Here is a 23740-nt window from a genome sequence, read left to right on the forward strand (position 1 = left end):
GAGCAAAAGATGAGAGTTGCGGAGATGAGGATGTTAAGATGGATGTGTGGACATACGAAGATGGACAGAATAAGAAATGAGAGCATTAGAGAGAAAGTTGGAGTTGCATCTATTGAGGAAAAATTCCGTGAGACACGTTTAAGGTGGTACGGACATGTACTTAGACGACCGATAAATGCTCCAGTTAGGCGGTGTAAAACTATGACAAATACGCATATCAAACGAGGGCGAGGTAGACCAAAAAAGACTTGGTTAGCAACAATAAAACAAGATAAAATTTATTTAAATATAAATGATGATATAATAGGAGATAGAGCTCAATGGCGTAAAAGGATCCATATAGCCGACCCCACTTAGTGAGATAAGGCTTGGTTGTTGTTGTTGTTGTTGTTGTTGTTCTTTTTTGTTCTGTGTAAGGTAACAGACAGGCAGATACCACCTGCCTTTCTCACCATTAGTTTCCTTTCTTCATTCTTTCTGTCATAGAAAATGTGGGCTTAAGCTGAAACATATTATGTTGTACATATTGGCTTCTCATAATCCTCATTGGGTTTGGCAAATGTTTGTGTATTTTGGAGGTTTCAATGAATCTATACAAAAGTTCGTTTCAGTAAACTCCTAAAGATATTTTTCAAATTCATCCAGCAATTCCACATGGCACCAAATGGAATAGGTCAGCATATCATTTATACATTGACATAGTAATTTCAAATATTGTTTAATTTTCAAAGTACAAGATAAACTAATTAGATTCAAGTAAAATGATTACCCAGTATACATGAAAAAAAAATAGTTGGATGAGTGATGCAATCAGAACACTTTTAGACTAGTCTACATTCCTAGTGTCAATATACGGAGGCTAGAAGTTCCATACAATGAAATATCACTTTTCAATCAAGCATATGTTCTACTTCAGTTACCTCATAAATTCCAGGATAAAGCCACAAGACCGTAGACCAGAGCACCAACTTCCTGCAAAGTTTAACATTGGATAAATATAATAAGGAGAATTCCAATAAAAATTCACCAGTTATCAAAAGTTAATAGAAAAAAAATGGCAACAGCAACCATAATGATTTGGTACTAATAACGAGATTTTAATGTGGTTTTCTAAGGGCACTAAGTAGCTTGATACGTTATTCCATTGTGTAACTTGACACTGGACGAAATTCCTGGTCTCATCCTCTTTGAAAAAAAAATGTTGTAGAAGGAAAGTGTTTTCTCTGATAAATAGGTATTTTTCTAGAATAAAAAACTATTTTACTTCCTCGTGCGCTTCAAGTGGCCGGTGGGAAATTGGATAATGTAGCCCATTAAGAACAAAGAACATCAGTATAATTTTCAAAAATAATTGAGGCTGCATTGGCCTTATTTGTTGTTTGTTAATGGATTGCAAGAAACAATCCTTTTGGACTAAATTACTAGATCCTTATTGGTATATCACTATGTTCAAACTATACATTGTAATGTGGCAATACTCGAGTCTAATTCATTAAAGATAAAAATTCTTGAATCTGATATCGTTGGTCCAACATCATTCGCATGTTTTTTGAAGGAAAATTTTACTCCCAAAACTATGTAGACTATGAAAAATTCAGTTTACTCCTAAAATGTGCCATCTTCTAACACTTTTCCTTAAATCATAGACAGCATGGATCCTTCACAAATAAACAAAACACACATGCACTGTTGATGACATTTCCTATCCAAATTCTGACTTGATCTACCTCCTAGCAAAAGGATAACTGAATTCAAACAAATAAGATGCACACATATTTCCAAATGTCCGAGGGAAAATTGCAAAGCGGTGCAACCTTTGACAGGCTATCTGACATTTAAGTTGTTAAAGAACTTAGGATTCCCCATCAATATGAATAAAGAGTAATATTTTCTCGCACTTTAAATGAAAACAATATCAGAATGGACCAACTTCTAGAAAGGATGAAAACACAGAAGTTAATGATAACAATTTGAAATTGGAACCTCCATAATAACTGGGAACAATAAATTTTGATCATGACTGAAACATAATCTTATTTATCACCTACAAGAGATAAGTATTTCACCATCCATGAATAAGACAAAGGTGGTGAAAATAAGCCATTTTTTAGCATCAACGAGGAAGCGTGAGAGTAAGAGCTAGAGTGGTGATTTGATAAACACTATCTATATTAGCAGCTGCAAGCCACCAGCTCTCAAATTTAACCATTATTGAAGTTCCACTTAGACTTAGCAGCATATATAAAAAAGTCAGAGCCTAACTACTTGTGCCCAGCTGTCAGTTACATGAATTTTATCCTTCGGATGAACTCTATGTAATAATATAGTTCTACTATCTACCTACATACCCTTTTAGACCTAACACTCTTGACATTGTTCTCAGAATCAGAATGGATAAAGAACCAGCAATCAGTGCAATGGTTAACTGGTTAAACCTATCGAACTGGTTGGCCTGGACTATGACACCATAGACATGAATGATATTTTTACAAATATTAACTATATAAAAGGTAAGATAACTTAGTTTTTAAAAAAAAATATTGCCATGAGGATTCAAAGCTAAACCTACCACTTCATCAGAGATTCTCTCAGCCAACACCAATGCAATGCTTCTATAACGATTTAAAATAGTCCAATTCTTTTCCAGGTTTTATAGAAATCAATATGGGTTAGCCTACAGTTATCCATTTAGAGGATTGAATCGATTGCTTGGGTGTGGTTTTAAAATGATGCACTTTGACAAAACATGATGAGTTGTATAAGACACTAGCATCGTCATTGACAGAACAGATGTAAAACTTTCAGAAAATGAGGTGTTAAACATCTAGATGCATACCCATGTGAGATACTTGTATATATTTAAAGTATCAACCTCTTACTTTCAACCTCAATTGATTCAGTTTATGTAATTAAAAAATCTATAATTTTTAACAATTTTCTCTTATTTCACCACAAAATTGAGCTACATCTAACTAGTCCTACACGGTGTATTTTATTCTAGTAACTCTATTCATTCATATTATTATTCTATCTATGGTAAATTTAATTTTGTATTGAAATAATTGCCCAACATTTTTATAATATACGGTTGGTCATACCAGACCTATAATTTTTCTTTTAGTCTAACAAGCACATCTTAATTGCACAAAAACTCTAATCTTCTTCATTTTAACCACGATTTTTCCTTATTAATGATATATTGATAAATATCGTTGAACAATAGCTTCAAGATATCTAGAAATATATAAATTTTAATCATTTAACTTAAATATCCTCACTTCTTTTTTTATTAAAATTGCATCTCATGTATTTAGTCATAGTTAACCCGGTTAAAATACTAATGGTCACGACCCACTTAGATAAAATTACTATCTCATTAACATATCAGGTCCCTGATCCAAAATCCTTAAACTCAAGTTAATGATAGCTCTCACATCAAAAGTATAATGTTTCTTTATTAAAGCACAACAGTAGGACACTAGGACCTCCTGAGCTTGTGGGAGAGTCACTCAAGTGGGAACTCACCACCAGACACTCTCAAGCCCAACAAGGGCAAGGAAGCATACCAAACATCCACAACAAAAAGATTAGTTACTTGACTTTGGCAAAACTTGCCCATGTCGTTATGCTGAATAAAATTCAATTACATAGGACTTACCAGTTCACAAGTACACTGATAGAGTGAACACCCATCCAATCCATAGAGAGAAAGCCCAAATTCCCCTTTGTGTAAAACTGAACCACCCAATAGCCTAATATTTGCACATTTGGCGAAGCTATATATAGCAATTGCACCAAAAGGGAAGGTGGCACAAAGGGACCAAGTTAACAGGTTTCTTCATTGACGGTAAGGCGAGATGATGCACCATTTGGAGGGGAATATGGAAAATAGAAAGGCCAACCACTGGACCAAATCCACATGTTTCCAGAGATAGCCATGGGACATTTCAAGATGAGGAAGCCAGAAACCAACAACAATCACGCAGCCATGAAGGGGCATCCATATAAAGTCGACTTAATTCCAGAAAACATCTACTGCAGCCATAGAATAAATCAAAGACGTCATAGGGCTGCAAGTGATCATTTCCTCCACCAACTTGACTATCCTTGTCATTAAGCCGTTTACTTCAACTACCAAGGCAGAATGCTGGAGGTGATAGAGCCAACCGATGTGTCCATCAAGTTTAAGGAGTCACCAAACTTCATTGGTGCAGGTTGGTCAGGCCACCAGCCATTATGAATGACCTCATTGTCACTAAAGTTCCTTACCCTCTCCTCATCTCAGTGCCACTTCTCATTACAACATTTGACTTTTCCAACTAAGCAAGAATGAACAATGAGATAGAGCCAGTTGATGTGTCCATCAAACTTGAAGAGTCATCAAGGTAGTTCCTCGATACAGGTTAGGGCGGGCCACCCAACCATTTTGAATAACCACAATGTCACTGAAGCTCCCTCTTGCTCTTTTCATCTCTATGTCACTTGCCAAAGTTATTCCTGTGATTATTACTGCACGGAGAACTATCAACTAAAAGGGATTGTAGTCAAATTCCCCCAAAGGAGATGATGTTGATAAAGAATGATAACAATGACCAATAATAAGAGGCAAATTTCTCGAGGGATATCCCTTGCCAACAATCAATTGATGGGGAACTACTAGTCATCACAATGCAATTCTTCCTCATAATTTTCATCAATGTCATCCATAATCTCAAGTTCGAAATCATGGACTTAATCACTTGGAAATTCTAGGTGATTGATTGCAGATTCTACCATGCAGCACAGTTGAGATGTATCTTTTTGATAAATAATCAACACTTGATATTGCTCCACAGCCTATCTATATTGTGTCATTTTGTCAATTATATCATTGAGTATTGTGTCGTAATGACATTCAACACCCTTTTATATGTATTATCTGTATATATTAGTTAATATATCTTCAATTAGCTAGTTATCAATTAGCCTAATTATAGTTTCCTTAATTGGATTCTTTGCTTAAAAAGATTCCTAATTTGTATATAAATAAACATCATCGTATGTAAAGAAGATATATGGAGTGAGAATTCTTTTGGTTGTTTCATTTAACATGGTATCAGAGCCAATACCTTTCTCTCACCCTAATTTTTCTTTTCTTCTGCTACTTAAATGTTAATTTGTGAAGCCTCCTTCTCTTCCTCGACTTCCGTGCTTTTGTGAAGCCTCCTTCGTTCCATGATGTCTTCCTTTGGTCCGATCGTTGTTCAAGCGAATGATCTCTTCCGGTAGTCTCTACCAGCCACTTGCAGCGAACTCGCCAACGTAGTCCCTGTCGCGAGTCGTTCCCTACCGGCCGCTTGTTAATCCGCCACAGCCGTTGTTGACACCGCAAGCCACCGCCATCGTCATTGTTCTCGCAGTTGAATCATCGCATCACAGCAGCTCCGATCGTCGACGAACCGACGCCCGCTTCCCTACATTCGCGTTGAAGCTGGCGCACCAACCAGACGCCTCGAAGCTTCCCTATGTTCCTTCCGTTCGTCGATGCTTCGTTCCTTAAGTTTTTCCTCGGACGCGATCACAAGCGTCCTCCCCGACACCCGTAGGCGCGGCTCTGAAAGACGACGTATCTTTCACCCTGCGATCTGAGGGCCAGCGAAACCATCCTTAGACCGCGGTTCTTGGCGATCACGAAAGCCGTGATTTTTTGGTATCACACCTACCTTCCTACAGATAAGTTGGTCTTCTTTCAGCCGTGCTCCTTCCTTTGTCTCTTATTTCACATACTTTGGAATAAAATCTCATGGATAAAAATAAGTCTTCTGTTGTGACGGATGTGTGCCTGTGATGTCTAAAATCACGGATTACAAGTTAAATGGTTTAAACTATTTGGATTGGAGTAAAACTGTTTGTCTTTACCTACGAAATATTGACAAAAATTGACATTTGACTGATGACCCTCCTCAAGATGATTCGAGGCAGACATGGTTGAGAGAGGATGCCCGCTTGTTTCTTCATATTCGAAATTGTATTGATAGTGAGGTAATTGGTTTGATTAATTAATGTAAATTTGTTAAAGAATTGATGGATTATTTAAAATTTCTGTATTCTGGAAAAGAGAATATCTCCCGTATGTATGAGGTTTGCAAAGCTTTTTACCACGTGGAAAAGCAAGATCAACCACTGATTAATTAGTTTATGGCATTCAAGAAGATATATGAGGAGTTTAATATGTTGCTGCCCTTTAGCCCTAATGTGAAGGTTCAACAACGCCAACGAGAGCAAATGGTTATCATGAGCTTCCTCGCTGGCTTATCTCCTAACTTTGAATCTGCCAAATCACAAATTCTCTCTGGTTCTGAGGTCTCCTCCTTACAAGATGTATTTAGTTGCATTCTCCATATAGAAAATACTACCCCTGTTCCACTTAGTGGTGCTTTGGTGAGTCGCAACACTAATTATGTGCCTAAAAAATCAACTACTCACAGTGGAAACAAAGGAGGAGGCTCGCAAGACATTGAAACTCGAACGTTAAATTCTAATAGTATTATATGCAACTATTGTCGTAAGTCGGACCATACAAAGTTTGAGTGCAGAAAGCTTCAGTAAAAAAATCAACAAAAACACTTGGCTCATATTGCTTCCACTAATGATATCCCTGATAAATCAATTCTTATCTTTGCAAATGAATTTGTCAAATTCTCTCAATATCAGAAATCACTCAAATCTGCATCTTCCTCTGTCACTGCTATTGCTGATTCAGGTAACTATAACACATGTCTTGTTTCCTCATCCTCTAAATGGGTCATTGATTCTGGGACCAAGGATCATATGACAGGTAATTCTAATCTCTTTTCTACTTTTTCACTCAAATCTAACACTCCAATTGTTACTTTAGCTGATGGATCTCCATCTTGTGTTCGTGGATTTGGCACTATCAATCCTACTCCTTTATTTTTTTATCCTCTATCTTACATTTACCTAATTTATCTTTTAATTTGCTCTCTGTTAGTCAATTAACTCGTAATCTTAACTGTTACATCTCATTTTTTCTCGATCATTGTTTATTTCAGGATCTTTTGACGAAGAAGATTATTGGTAAAGGACATAAGTCTGGAGGCCTCTACATTCTTAACCCACCTGTCGCAAGATCCTTCGCTTGCTCAAGTGTAACTTCTCCTTTCGAGGCTCATTGTAGGTTAAGTCATTCATCTCTTCCTTTGCTCAAGAAGTTTTGTCCACAATATAATAAGGTGTCTTCATTAGATTGTGAGTCATGTCAGTTTGTAAAGCATCACCGTGTTAGTTTGAGTACAAGAATAAATAAACGTGTTATTATTCCTTTTGAGTTAGTTCATTCTGATATTTGAGGTCCTTGTCCTATTTTGTCTAAACATGATTTTAGGTATTTTGTCACTTTTATAGATGATTATTCTCGTGTAACCTGGTTATATTTAATGAAAAATCGTTCTGAGTTATTTTCTCTATTTTATGCATTTTGTGCCAAGATTAAAACTCAGTTCAATACGTTCATCCGTACTTTATGAAATGATAATGCCAAAGAATATACATCCAGTCTATTTCAATCTTACATGAGTCAAAATGGTATGCTTCATGAAACCTTTTGTGTTGATACTCCATCCCAAAATGGTGTGGCTGAGCGTAAGAACAGACATCTTAAGACTGCACGGACCCTTTTATTTCAAATGAATGTTCCCAAATCTTTTTGGGCAGATACGGTTTCTACAACATGTTTTCTCATTAACTACATGCTATCATCTGTTCTTCATGATGAGATCCCTTACAAAATTCTGTTTCCCAATAAGTCGTTGTTTCCTATTAATCCTAGGATATTTGGTAGCACTTGTTTTGTTCGGGATGTTCGTCCACATGTCACTAAATTAGATCTCAAGTCTTTGAAATGTATCTTCCTCGGTTATTCTCGTCTTCAAAAAGGTTATAGGTGTTATTATCTCAGTATTAATAAATATCTTGTCTCAATTGATGTCACCTTCATGGAAGACACACCTTATTTCCCATCCTCACTTATCTCGACTTCTCAAAAGGAAAATGATGATTTATTGGTATATTCTATCACATCCTCCGCACCTGTCTCGGAACTGGCTCTTGACAAGCCTCCTATGATTCGAGTATACTCCAGGCGTCAAGCTCTTGATTTTTGTCCTACACCTACTATTTTGTCTTCAAATCCAACTCTAAGTGATGATCTTCCTATTGCGTTATGTATAGGTAAGCGTTTGTGTACTTATCATATTTCTTCTTTTGTTTCTTATAACGGCTTAACATCTTCTTCTTGCTCTTTTATTGCGTCACTTGACTTTATTTCCATTCCTAAAAATGTCCGTGAGGTCATATCTCATCCTGGTTGGAAAGAAGCAATAATAGAGGAAATGAAAACTTTGGATGACAATGACACTTGGGACTTGGTTGATCTACCTTTAGGTAAACGGGCTATTGGATGCAAATGGATATTCATAGTTAAAGTCAATCCGAATGGGTCAGTTGTCAAACTAAAAGTCTGTCTTGTTGCTAAGGGCTATACTTAGACCTATGGTGTGAATTATTCTGATATTTTTTCTCCTGTTGCAAAGTTAACATCTGTTCGATTATTTATTTCACTGGTTGCTACTCATCATTGGCCTTTACATCAACTTAATATCAAGAATATTTTTCTTCATGGTGATCTTCAAGAGGAGGTATATATAGAGCAACCTCCTAGTTTTGCTGCTAGGGAGGATAGGGCGTGTAAGATACCGAATAATATCAACATGGATACGAAAAAAAAATCGTCTCGCGGAGACGAACCAAACGAAACTTGTTTGGACCAAATCGGAGGTCGTTTGGCCACTGAACCAAGTGAACCAAACTTAAATCCGGGTTGCTACAGTACTAGTTGAGCTGGTTTGGTTTAGCCAGGGTTGGTTGGTTTGACTTGGGTTCGATTGTTAAGTTAGGGTTAATGGGTATTGGATCTCCAGTAAACCGACCCGTTAACTAAAACCACCCTTTAAGAAACCTACAGTAGCATCTCCTCGTGTCTTCCGCCGCGATTCCGATCGGGATCTCGCCGTGAGTTATCTTCTCCACAGCGCGAGCTGGTGTCCGCAAGCGGAGCGAGGCAGTGCAGTACCACCGGCCGTTCGCCCTCCTCCTATCGCGAGCCCTTCTCAGCCGCCGCCGACCGTCGTAGTCGTCGTACGCCGCCGTGCTCGTCGCCGGTTGCAGCTGGACGCAGCTGATCGTGGACGTGCCCTGGCCGCCGCCGTCGGCAGGGTGTTCGGCTTCCGATCCCGAGCTGTTCTCCTCCTCCTTCGGTAGATTCCCTCCACCGCGACTTTGAGCCGCCGACTCCTCCGCCTGGTCTTTCTTCTTCTTCGTTCAATTCATGCCGGTCGATCATCCCTTCGCCAATCCATGGCCGAGCAGTCTTCTCCGCGCGGCCGATTTGGTGCCGAAGCTGAGATCTCTACCTCGATTTCCTTCACCGACTTTACACCTCAGTAGTTGGTGATTCTTTGTTTCTTTGATTCCGGTCGTCGCTGCCGTGAGCTAGGGCACAAATTCTATAAGGATCGGTAAGGGGCATGGTTACTTATGGATTTTGTTGGATTTCTCGTTATCTTTGGATCTGGGATGTTGATTCCTGATTTTGGATGGATTCACAGCTTGTTTTGAGTGGAAATTGGATCGGTGGAGTTAATTGGTTGTTGGCAGCAAGGAGGAAGAAAATGATTGGAAGCAACCGGATCTAGGGATTTATTGGGAACAGAAGTAAGGTAAGTGTTCTGTGATGTTCTATTAGGTTTAATGATTAGCAATGGAATTGATAGAAGTATGGATTAATGGGATTGAGTTATTATGATGGATTATTAACCCTAAATGTCAGTTAGGGTTTTCTTTTGACTTTGTTATATATTCTGGTATTTATGGGCAGTGACCCTAACTGCAGGACTTGGATCCGTCTATTGGTAGGTTTCGATTATTGGATTTTCTCGGAGATTACACGCAACCTATCTTGGCAGGCGGGTACCTTGACTTATCCTTATAGATAGGTCTTTACGATATGTGTAATTGCTAGCTATCAGTAATTCATGTTTTGGTTCATATTTATTTCACTTGATACCTTGATCTGCTTTTGATATCAGACAGTGTTGCTATTTGATAGTATAGTATACTTATTCATGTTGTAGATATCAGTTAGTCATTTCTTAAGACCATATGATACCTTGCCATGCTTGTTTATCTGATACCTATTGATTTTGATACCATCGGATACTTGTTCATATGCTTTAGCTTGGTTTATCTTATTTCGTATCGGAGCATATGATAGACCTATAGATGGATAGGTGGTGCATGGACCATACTTATGGATATGTAGTTGGATTATGATGCATGGACTAGTGTCATACATCATGCTTGCATATATTGCATACTGACGTGCGGGATTCCATTGTTGTTGAGTCCGACGTCAGTTACATGCGGGCTACCAATCAAAGGGTGTGTGTAATTGCATGCCTAGCGATTATTGGCGTCCTGTTCCTATTTTAGTCGAGTCGCTCCTATTATAGCAGCACAGGTGTGAGTCCGTCGCTTGTGTATGATTTACACACACAATCCACTCATGGGTTAGTGGAAACCTTTAGATTGGTGCATACTTGCCCTGACAGCAGCTCCGCTAGGCCACCCAGGATAGTGGTTTCGTAGCGTGGTAGCATACAGGGATCCCTCCTCTGTCATTGTGACCAGGAGATGAGAGCTTGCTCGCCCACTTATGATTTGGGTACCAGGATAGGTGTACACCTCGAGGACATCCTGTCCACTCGGTCACGCAGGAGCAGTGACGGCAGAGTGCACAGAGGTCACAGCCCTACCCACTCGACGACTTCACCACTGTGGATGAGTACTCTGACGGGTTTTGGCTCCCACGCGACCTTCAGGGGTGACCAGGACATGCATTGCACCATGTGCATACTGCACTATTGCATTTGTTTGTGATTGCTGCACTTGTTTGATGCACTTGGATGACATGCATGCACAGGATACCTATGTGTTGGTTTGGGGATTCCCTTTCACCTTACTATTGGTTATCGGACTATGGTATGTACAGATCTACTATTGTTCAGTTTGCTATCTTATTTACCTTCCAGTAGACTGTACAGCATGTCTATTACTGTTGATAGCTTTATACACATATCTGCTAGATACCCGCTGAGTTTCTTTTGGAACTCACCCCGTTTACCTGTATCCGTTTCAGGTTGATGCCATCTGGAGAGCTGCACTGCTAGTCCCGAACCTTGGTGTTTCGGTTTATTTGGACATGTTAGACTTTTGGATGTGTTTTTCCTTCAGTACTTGGTTTTTCCGCTGATTCGATATTTTTGTTTCCATTTCGAGTTGTTTATCGAATTCCTGGACGGATTTGATATACATGCGTGGTTGTGATACTATAGTAGGATGTGTTGAGTGGCCGTGTGGGTCACATTTATTTCTATTTTACTTGTATAAATCCATAGCCTGTTATGGATTGGCCGTGTGGGCCTTATATATGTGTATGTATTCAGGAAAAGTCCATTGTTACAGGGGAGATGCTGCCGAAATTTCTGGAAAACTATCTCCCGGGGCGTAACAGGGCGTGTTTGTCGTCTTCAAAAATCTTTGTATGGTTTGAAACAGAGTCCTTGTGCTTGGTTTGGAAAGTTTAGTCAAGTTGTTAAAAAATTTAGTATGATGAAAGCAAGTCTGATCATTCTGTGTTCTATAAGCAGTCAGGAGCTAGTATCATTCTGTTAATTGTGCATGTGAATGATATTGTTATCACTGAAAGTGATACTATGAGAATTTCATCTCTTTAATCCTTCATTTTTACTCAGTTTCATACAAAAAACTTAGGGGTGCTAAAGTACTTCTTAAGTCTTGAAGTTATAAGGAGCAAAAAAGGTATATTTCTATCTCAGAAAAAATATGTTTTCGACTTATTAATTGAGACAGAAAAATTAGGGGCAAAGCCTTATAGTACTCCAATGACTCAGAACATGCACCTCACAGAAGATGGAGAACTATTTAAATATCCTGAGAGATATTGAAGGTTGGTTGGGAAGTTGAATTATCTTATTGTGACTTGTCCAGTTATTGCATATTGAGTTAGTGTTGTTAGTCAATTTATATCATCTTCAACAGTTAATCATTAGGCAGCGTTATAGCAAATTTTATGTTACTTGAAAAGAGCACCTGGAAGGGGTATAGTATATAAAAATCATAGGCACACTCATATTAAATGTTTTTCAGATGCAGATTGGGCAGGTTCTAAAATAGATAGAAGGTCTACTTCAAGTTATTATATTTTTATTGAAGGAAATTTAATCTCGTGGAAGAGTAAAAAAATAGAATGTTGTGTCACGATCCAGTGCAGAGTCAGAATATAGAGTAATGATACAGTCTATATGTGAGATAATGTAGATATATCAATTGTTGATTGAAGTAGGACTTAAAATTTTAGTACCAGCAAAACTGTGGTGTGATAATCAAGCCGATATTCACATTGCATCAAATTCCGTGTTTCATGAGCGAACTAAGCACATTGAAATTGATTATCATTTCGTTCGTGAAAAAATTCAACAAGACTTGATCACTACAGGATATGTGAAGACTGAAAAACTAGGGGACATCTTCACAAAAGCTTTAAATGGAATCCGGATTAATTATCTTTGCAACAAGTTGGGCATGATTAATATTTATGCGCCAACTTGAGGGAAAGTATTATCTGTATATATTAGTTAATATATCTTCAATTAGCTAGTTGTCAATTAGCCTAATTATAGTTTCCTTAGTTGGATTCTTTCCTTAGAAAAATTCTTAGTTTGTATATAAATAGACCTCATCGTATGTAAAGAAGATATATAGAGTGAGAATTCTTTTAGTTATTTCGTTTAACAATATGCTACAAACACATCAAGATAAATTAAAATAATATTTTTTTTTTTTATAGGTTTTGTTCATATGATACAATGTCAACTTGTACCATTCTAAATAGGATAAAAAAATCTCAAATTATGTATATAGTTGTTTTCTCTTCTTTTTCTTTTTCATCTTGTTCCTCCTTCCCCCTCCAATTCTCCATCAACATTATACGTCAAAATACAATACCAAAATAATGTCGTTCCACTCAAAGTAAAACTGTGGTGCGGTTCGAGATTTTGAACCTTAGGTTTTAGAACTAAAAGTTGGTAGCCTAATCAAGGTTTTTTGCCTCATCCTCCACTTTTAGATCCCAAGGATTCACAAGCAACACTAAGATTGCATAAAGTCAATGATAAATGTTGTAAGAAACTGACAAGGGAGTCCTCAGATGGAAATTCGACCAAAAACATATCCCAACTACACGTGTAGCTACAAGAATTGAAAGGCAAGCAAGCAATCCTAATGACCATTAATGTGCATAACTCTAACCAATATAATTAGTACTATTTATTTTGCACCATTCTCTAAGGTGTCGCAAAAGATTCTCTACTCCAAGGGGATAAGACAATAGGTGGATTGCTGGAGGAGAAAGTGGTGCAAGGGAATGCAAAGTCATTACATTCACAAGGGAAAGCTGAGTCATAAAAGAACCTTCTAATGCTTGAACTATTGGTGGTGAATTGACTTGCACTAGCCACATTGCCCACAACATTATCTCCTGGTGCAAGTCAACACACGATGAACCCTATCAAAGTATTTCACACATATTGCATAGGAATGTCTCATAAAAAAGACATTTGAGGAGCTAATATTGTGTTTACCTTTTGTGGAGAGCATTAAAACATGTGTTTTTCAATAAGTTACCAATGTGTAAACAAAAGATTGGTTAAGGAAACAAACATTGTAATCGATGATAAGCAATGGGATTTTTAGTTTTCCACTGATTTTGATTCCTTACGTCAATGTAACACGGCATAAATGGTAAACGACAGTGTGGTTCAATCAACGATCCTTCATATGACCTAGGGATACCTCTTTAAAGGGGATAATCATCTCAAGCTTTAAATCCACATCTTTAGGTTGCCATAAATGGTAAACAGGATCCTCCTCCATTAAGGGAACATTAAGGGAATTTGACTTCTTTTGGTTCTTGGATGACAGTGCTCAAGAAGAGATGGTATTGTAAAAAAGTGTCCGTAAGAGATCGCCTGTGTCAATCTTTCTTGAAAGATAGGTAAACCACTTTAGCCAATGACAAGGGCACATGTACTCCCTCTTCCCATTATGCCATAAATCCTCCATCAATGTTGCTTTATCTCCAAATCCTACCACCATCACACAACTCATGCAACATGATATTAGCATTGTATGCAATAAACAAATGGAACAACATTGTGTCAACTACTAACCAATGTCACTAACCATATGAATAACAACGACAACCAAGTTTATCACAGTAAGTGAGGTCATCTATATAAATCCTTCTACGCTATTGAACTTTATCCCCTACTATATTATCATTTATATTTAAATAAATTTTATCTTGTTTATTGTTACTAACCAAGTTTTTTTTAATTTTCCTCTTCCTTATTTGATATGCACATTTGCTATAGTTTCACATCGCCTAATTGGAGCATCTATATACATGTACATATCATCTTAAACGTGTCTTATGGAGTTTTCCCTCAATAAGTGCAACTCCGACTTTCTCTCTAATATTTTCATCTCTTTTCTTGTCCATCCTTGTATGTTCACATATTCACCTTAACATTCTCATCTCTACAACTCTCATCTTCTGCTTATGTGTTATACCCATAGCCCAACATTCAGCTTCATATAACATAGCAGGTCAAACCGTCGTTTTGTAAAACTTTCCTTTTAGTCTTTGAGGTATTTTTTGATCACAACGAACATCTGACAATCTCCTCCATTTCAATTATCCTACTTGTATTTTATATAAGACATCTTGTCTCAATCCCTCTATCCTTTTGCAAAAATAATCATAAATACTTAAAATTCTTCGTTACAGACAACTCGTCATCTCCTATTTTAACAATTGTCTCATTACGTCTAATATTATTAAAATTAAATTTCATATATTCTGTCTTTATTCTACTAAATCTAAAACCTTCCACTTCTAATATTTTCTGTCAAGATTTATACTTTTCAATTAGTTTCCTGAGAAGATATGTATAGTTTCTATTGTCAACCTTCCAAGTATAAATCCAAATTGATTTTCGATCACCGCGGTCTCTTTAATTTTTTTTTCATGGAGATATAGCGGTCCTTGTCAAGACGTTACACTCAAACCCTACAACGCGTTCTTTACAGGGAAATCTTATCATTATCATAATAGTTTGATGGATCTATTCATTGAACATTGCCTAAAAGTCCACGATGGCTAGCAACTTAACACGCAATCCTCGCCCTTTTTCAACCAGGCTTGGGACCGACTTTGGTGGATTTAAACTTTAGGAAAGAGTAATAGAAAAAAGACTAAGGAGACCACGGTGATAGAAATCAATTTAGATTTATACTTGGAAGGTCGGCAATAGAAGTTATACATCTTCTCGAGCAACTAATTGAAAAATATCAAGAACAGAAGCAAGATTTATATATGATATTCATCAACCTAGAAAAAATTTATAATAAAGTCCCAAGAAAAATTATATGGAGAATTCTTATAAGGAAAGATGTTAGCATAACGTATATTGAACTAATTAAAGATATGTATGAAGATATAATGATAATGTTACATCAAGGATCAACGATATGTCTTTATTTTTACACTAATCATGGAAGAACTCACTAGGCACATCCAAGATACGTTACTACAGTGCCACAAACTTTAACATGTAAGAGGAAACTTATACATATGCCACGAACTTTAACATGAAATATAAATATCAAAGCATGATAATGTGGAATATAAAGGGAACCTAAATCATAATCATCAATTAGGAGATGATATTGTTTCTCTGAATCAAGAGGGTTAGCTCAAAATATTTTTATCAACCAAACTAATCATATCTACAATCAACCATAGAAAGTTTATCTCAACCCTAACGATTATATCAACATGAATAGTTATATATAATACCACCAGAATTTGACGTACGAGTTTCAAAGTCTTGTGAGCCTCCTCTGTTTCCGCAGTGAATAGTTGATCTTTTAGGTACATACTTAATATTACGACTTACCAAAGCACCACTAAGTGGAACGGGTGCAGTACTTTTTGTACGGAGAACATGACTAAATACATTTTGTAAAGAGGAGACCTCAGAACTAGAGAGAACTTGTGATTTAACAGACTCAAAGTCAAAAAATAGATCAGCGAGGAAACTCATGATAGTCATCTACTCTCTTGAACGCCATAAAATAATTGATAATAGGCTGATCTTGTTTTTCCACATAGTAAAAAGTATTGCAAACCTCATACATGTGGGAGAGATTCCCTTTTCCAGAGTACAAAAATTCTAAATAATTCATCAGTTATTTAACAAATTCATGGTGATTGATCAAACCAATTACCTCACTATTAATACAATTCCGAATCCGAAGGAACAAATGAACATCCTCTCTAAGTCATGTCTGCTTCAAGTCATCTTTAAGAGGATCATCAGTTAAATGATCATCTTTATCAATACTTCGTAGATAAAGACGAATAGTCTTACTCCAATCCAAATAGTTCGAACCATTTAATTTATGATCCATGATTTTAAACATCCCAGACACTATATCCGTCACAATAGAAAACTTATTTTTAACTATAAGACTTTATACCAAAGGAGGGAAATCAATCAAGATGTAGTGACTATGGCTGCTCAACGAGGAGGAAAGTAGGACTGGAGGCGAAAAAGGTGTTGATGAAGCTGAGTCTGTGGTCAACTTGAAGACTAGTGTTGTTGCAAATTTGCCTCCATAGCAATCTCACAAGATGTTACCATCCGACAAAGGGACAAGAGGAAGTCATAGTGGCAACCAAAGTGACGTCGACGGGAGAGCGAGAGGAATGGACCCTTCTTGAGTGTGTGAGATCGAAGTCACTTCACTCTCCACAATATAGTAAGGTGTCTTCATTAGATCTCACGTGATTGGGATCTCTGCTAGCTTCTTGAATCGGATCTGGGCAAGATTGAGAAGGTGGAGGCACGTCCAGCTAGAGACGATGAAGAATTTGCTACGGCCTAAGCCCAATCCCTAGCAACAGCTTTGTGAGCGCATGTACATGGGGAGAAGCGGCGAAGATGAAATCATAATTTTGAAACCCTAATTTTGAATCTCTAAATCGCTCTGATATCATATTATTTGAGATGAAAATATATATATCATCTTATTGAAGAGTGAGGTATATTTATATACAAAGCTAGGAATCTATCTTCAGAATCTATCTTAGAAAACTATAAATTAGGTTAATTGACAATTATATTAGCCAATATATATACAGATATATACAACTAATATATACAGATATATTAGCTAATATATACAAATAATATACAACTAATAATTGTCTTCTCCAAGAGATTTCATTGGCAGAGATCACTCAAAGGCTAGTTAACGAGCAATGCAAAGCTACACGAAGAGATAACGACAACTATTATTGAATCTCGGAAGTGAGGGTGGCAACTACAATGTGATCAACAAGGGAGGATGAGGGCCAACTCTTCAAGCCATGGAGATGGTTAGAAGAGGTTTGGTCACACAAATCTCCTCAGCAAAGGGGCACTAATCAAGACCCAAAGGGTGATGGCTGCCACATCACAAAGAGAAGGAAGAAGTAAGTACTAGGGAGGACAGGAAGGCTACGAGTTTAATTGAAAATTTTGTAAAAAGGTCCTCTAGTTTTCAAAAATTAAAACTATGTTCTTAATTAAAAATTAAGAGTTAGGATTAAAAATATCTAATAAATAAAGCAGCGACCTTAGACGCCTCATCACAATGTCCTTTGCTTTCATCCATAGACAACTAATCGTTGCTTCCATTCTAAGTAAAACTCTCTCGACCTTCATCTCACTCATAGCAATTGGGTTTTCATCCCAATTATAATCAAGTCTTTCTTGTAATCATCCCAATTATAAACATCTTGCTTATTAGCCCATTGCACGCTATTGGAGAGGAAGAATTCATCAAATAGAAGACACTTAACCTTTCAGATAATAGAGTAGAACTGGAAGTTTGCAATAAATATAATGACGTCAAATAGCAGTGCCACAATAACCCCCCAACATGTGTACCATTGAGAAGGACTTTATAAAAACATAGGAATTAAATTATCGAGTCAGGTGACTATAGCTACACCATTATGTATCAAAGAAAAATAGTCAATGAAAGGATCGACAAGATTTCTAACACAATAAGATGAGAGCTTCCCTGATGGATATTGAATTAAAATCAAGTCACTAATATTGTTCGGGGTGATAATACAAAGATAAATCAATCAACAATACTAACAATGAATCTTCATATGGCCTACAGATTCTCGATGGAAATCTAAAGAGAGACAACAAAGCAAAGGTAATATGATATGGCACTTTAGTTCCTAATAGCCAAAATGGTAAATCAAAAGCTATTGATCATGATTTCTGCAAAATATACTCCAGCGACAATAAACAAATCTAAAGTGATAAGATGTCCAAGATCAAGGGCTTAAAACAGATCAACCATCAGCATGAATACAAGTAAATTGAATAACAATTCACTACAAACCTGGAAGCAGGTGAATCTATGCATTCAGATGAATGATGCAAATCCATCCTGATCTTATGCTGCCAACCATTGAAGCTACCAGCAACTTCTACTACTTGACCATTTGTCGTATAGTTAATATGTACCTATTCAACAAAATCATGATTTGCTACCACTCCGTATAAAATTTGTAAGAAAATAGTGAATATAGTAACAATTTTAGCATAGATATTGGATAGTCCTCTATAGCAACATTTGGTAGTTAAAAGTTTTGGAGTTAGATTTTCCCTTCATCAGCGTAATCTGTTAGAAGTAAGATGAATGAGCAATTACATGATCTTATCTGGCTAATGTTGGAACCTTTTATATGTTTAAAAGACCATATAACATGCAGTGCAAAAGTATGACAAGTTAATCATTTCCACGATATATTTAAGTTAAATCTGCAAGAAAAAAAATGGGCATGCGACAAGGATACATAATCAAACAGCATGCAAATACCTCTTTTAGGCCATTTAAGTATTCCTTGGCAACACGAAGTTCTGCATCTTTGTCAGCTATCGTACGTTGTATATCACCAAGCTCAGTTTTCACACGAGCTCGCAGATTAACTAATGCAAGCTGGGGAAAAGAAATTATTATCAGTATACCTTCTATAGATTAAAGTGTGTGTTTCAATTCAGTTTGGATGTGCCATTTGTCATACTCAAAACAAAGCATATACACTCTCTGGAGAAAAACTAAGCAAGTTTGGGCAGATCCAATATCATATACTACTTATTATGTTGAGTAATTATCTTTCTTATTATTTTATTGATTTGTTATGGTGCAGTTATTTCAAAAAAATAATGATTGAGGCCTTTCCTCAATCATTAGGCTTGGGGAGTGACACTTGTTTTATTAGCTTAACTACTTCATTGAGTTAATTCTGTTTGTAGTTATCTCATTCATGATTTAAAATTTCGACCCGTTCAACGTTTCATCCCCAACTAAAACGAGACGGTTTTGGTATCGTATCGTGTCGAACTAATATAGTTTCAATATTCTTTAAATATCAATATTATATGGTGGCAACTGTATCCCACGCCCTTTCAAGTTCTTCAACATGTGGGTCATGCAACGTTTATGCCACTCATCGAAAGCAAATGGACAGCTTATATGCAACAAATTCCACAAGGTACAGCCCAGTTCAACCTTCGATGTTAGAATATTTAGGGATAAATATTCTGTTAAGGATAAATATTCTGTTAGGGATAAATATTCTATTTTTCTTTATAGAATAATTCTCTTAGAATAGGTCCCTATATTCATGTATAAATAGGGGCTTATATCTTGTAATAAAGTAAGATTCCATATTATTTTACATGGTATCAGAGCAAGGTTAGGTTTAGGGTTATCCGCCCGAACCAATCCTCTTCCTTCTCTCTCTATTCGCCACGCGTTTTCCTCGCGTGCGTTTCTGTTCGCCGTCTTTATCGATCGGATCGCGACTTCTTCTCTCGCGATCCCTCTTCCGCCGGCGACTTCTTCTCCTCTCGGCTCAATACTTCCGGCCGTCAATTTCGAATCAACAGAGGTGATCCTTCAGGCGGCACCTCTATCCGCCGCTTCGACATTGGGCCGCAAGACGCTCAACAACCACAGTGCCGCCAAGAGCAAATACAAAAGAGAGCGAGCAGCGCATGAATGCTTTGGATGGCAAAACAGGCCTTCGGTACGCTTCCCTACTCATCAACTTTGGTCTCTCGAAACAATAACAGACTTCCACCTCGTAAGGGTGGCAAAGGACGCCCTTGGTGTGATCATTGTCACCGACCAGGACACATGATTGATAAATGTTGGAGTCTACATGGTCGACCTTCCTGTGCTACGCAGATCGTTCAGAGTTCTGTTGCTCCTTCAGCTTCTTCCACTTCACTGTTGCCCCCAAATCCGACCCCACCGCCTTCCTATAACGACTTTCTGAAATGGTATGAGGATCGAAAGGTCTCTGATTTCCCTGTTGCCGTTGCACTCACTGGTAATTCCTTTGCTGGCATATCTCGCTCTTCAAGTTCTTGGGTTCTTGATTCCGGGGCTACCGATCATATCACTGGTAATAGATCACTTTTTTCTTCTCTCTCTACTTCTGGTTATTTACCCTTTGTCACCATGGCAAATGGTTCTCAAATTCAGTCCCAGGGTGTCGGTATTGTTCATCCTTCTCCGTCTCTTTCTATTCATAATGTTCTTTATGTTCCCGGTGCTCCCTTTAATTTATTATCAATTAGTCAGCTTACTCGGTCTCTTGATTGTGTCATCTCGTTTACTAAATCTTCTGTTTCCTTACAAGACCGGAGTACGGGGAGGATGATTGGCTTCGGATATGAGTCTCATGGCCTATATCGGCTTCAACAGTCCTCTCTTGTTGGTTCGGCGGCAGCATCTCCCCTTCTTATTCATGCTCAGTTGGGACATCCAGGTCTTGATAAGTTGAAACAATTACATCCTGGTCTTTCTCACTTAGATTCTTTATCTTGTGAATCATGTCAATTAGGAAAGCATGTTCGTAGTTCTTTTTCTCCTCGCACTGTGAGTCGGGCTACGTCACCTTTTGCTTTGGTTCATTCCGATGTTTGGGGTCCTAGTCGTGTTTCTTCTACATTGGGGTCACGATACTTTGTTACCTTTATAGACGATTTTTCCCGTTGCACTTGGTTATATCTGATGAAGGATCGTTCGGAGTTGTTTTCTCTTTTTCAATCTTTTTTCTATGAAATTAAAACTCAATTTGGTATTTCTCTTCGAACCTTACAGAGTGATAATGCACGTGAGTATCTATCTACTCCATTTCAGACCTTCTTGGCGTCTCATGGTGTGTTGCATCGGACGTCTTGTCCTCATACCCCTCAACAGAATGGAGTTGCTGAACGCAAGAATCGCCATCTTCTTGAGACCACCCGGACTCTTCTTCTCCATTCTCATGTTCCTCTTCAGTTTTGGGGTGACGCTGTACTTACTGCGTGTTATCTCATCAATCGCATGCCTTCCTCCACTCTACAAGGTCAAATACCTCATCATGTTCTTTATCCTCATCAGTCTCTTCATCCTTTACCACCTAGGGTCTTTGGTTCTATATGTTTTGCTCATGCTCTCGATCCTGGCATTGACAAACTCTCTCCCTGGTCTCATAAGTGTGTCTTCCTTGGGTACCCACGGTCTCAGAAAGGGTACAAGTGTTATTCCCCTACTCTCCGTCGGTACTTCATCTCTGCTGATGTCACGTTCTTTGATTCGGTTCCATTTTTTGGGCCTAATGGATCTCCGTCTGAGTTTTCTCCTTCTACGCCTGCACCAATGACTATCTTTTATCCTCCGGAAGAGTCTCTGTCATCTCCGGAGACATCTCCTCCATTGCAGGTTTATCAGCGTCGTCCTCGTCCTGCTTTACCGCCGACCACCACTGACACTGCCATGGACACATCTTTGGAATCAAGTCTTTCACCTCGTCCTCCGGTCCCATCTCCTGAGTCTGATATTTCCATTGCACTTCGGAAAGGTGTGTGTTCCACTCATAATCCTTCTCCTCATTATGTTTCATTGAGTTATCATCGTATTTCTCCTTCCTATTTTGCTTGTCTTTCCTCCTTGTCGTCTGTTTCTCTTCCAAAAACTGTAGGTGATGCCTTTGCCCATCCAGGATGGAAACAAGCTATGCTCGATGAAATGTGTCTTATAGAGCAGTGGGACTTGGGACCTCGTTCTTCTACCGCCAGGAAAGTCATGTTAGAATTCATAAAATAAAATAAAAAAAATAAAATCGCTGAACACGTCTCGCAACCTCTGCTCCGTTTTCCTCGGTGGATAAATCGCGGATGTGATTTAAAGGGGTCGAGTGAAAACCCTAGCCAAAAATCTCTCCCACGCCGCCCCTTCTCCTCTACTGTTTCTTCCCTAACCGCAGCCGCCGTCTCCCACACCTACGTTGCCTCGCTATACCACCGCCCACTTCTTCTTCTCGTCGCCAAGCAGCAACCTCCCTCCCTTGGATCTTGCCGCCGATTTCTTTCCCTGCGACGCCGTTGTTGCGACGCCTCCACCGCGCCGCCAACGCCGCTGCCGACGCTGGGACGTTGCCGCCTTTCGCCGTGATCGCCGAACGCTGCTGCCGCGCCTGCGATTTCGCTGCTAGGTTTCTTGATCTCTTTCTGTTTATCCTGTCTCTGTCTTTTCTTCTAGTAACTTTGAGAATGAGGCTGAGGTTATCAGTGCATCTTTATTTTGTTTATGTTGCCTTTGCAATTGAAATCCTAGCATCCTACTAGGTTGCTGTCCCGATTTTATTAAAGAGTACAAAGGCAACAAAAGTGAATAACGGTGATGAAAAGGGTGGCCACTAGGTTATTTGAGTTAGTTGTCAAAGGATAAAGCCTTATGTATACAGAAGGCATTTCTCTACATAGATGTTAAATGGCATCTGCTGAAGTTCAGGGCTTTTGAATTAAGGAATGTTTAATGCTCAACCTGTAGATTATTAAGATTGTTAAATTTATAGATTATCTTTTTCTAGTAAAATAAGCCGAATGAAGTGGGCATCTAGTTTCGCTAGATAGACGAGGAAGCAGGATCAATAATGACTAGTTGACTTCGAGTTGTAAACGATGTCTAGAACTTTTGTATTATTAATCGTATGGGATAGTATTTTGAGTATTTGAATTATTTGTATTATGTGTAGATACTGGTTCGAGTGGAGCACGCTGATCTGCTAACACTCGGAGCTTGGTCAATACGAAAGTGGGTACTTTCTATCCTTTGACTCGTATATATCTTTGTGCATGAATAACTAGATTAAAATTGATCATGTATATTTATACACCTATTTTTAAAAAGGGGATTAAAGTGATAATTAAAATACTGAAACAGGGTTAAAATAATTAAATCATAAAAGGGTAAAAATAATGGATTTACTTTCTGTTCACACATGGGATTCATCTGGAGGTAATTAAAATGGGAAAGGGTGTTTTTAAAATCTTAATATTCACTCTGACTTACTCTGTCTGTTGACACCTGTCATTAACATTGCTTAATCTATTTTAGTTCTTACTGCAATATTTCA

General features: G+C 38.0%; 1 protein-coding gene across 1 annotated transcript in view; it reads right to left on the bottom strand.

Annotated features, from left to right (window-relative positions):
• LOC141847984 (protein PTST homolog 3, chloroplastic-like) overlaps window positions 1–23740 on the bottom strand; it is a 57332-nt gene that overhangs the window by 24020 nt on the left and 9572 nt on the right. Inside the window, exons 5-7 of the mRNA XM_074736091.1 lie at window positions 19147–19266; window positions 18667–18791; window positions 921–972 (exon numbers count right to left, since the gene is read on the bottom strand). Of these exons, the coding sequence (XP_074592192.1) occupies window positions 921–972; window positions 18667–18791; window positions 19147–19266 (297 nt within the window). The remainder of the gene's footprint in view (window positions 1–920; window positions 973–18666; window positions 18792–19146; window positions 19267–23740) is intronic.

The sequence above is a fragment of the Curcuma longa genome, chromosome 16 (genome assembly GCF_044706935.1).
Source record: "Curcuma longa cultivar G26 ecotype Majalengka, Jawa Barat chromosome 16, ITB_CL_G26_1.1, whole genome shotgun sequence".
NCBI lineage: Eukaryota > Viridiplantae > Streptophyta > Magnoliopsida > Zingiberales > Zingiberaceae > Curcuma > Curcuma longa.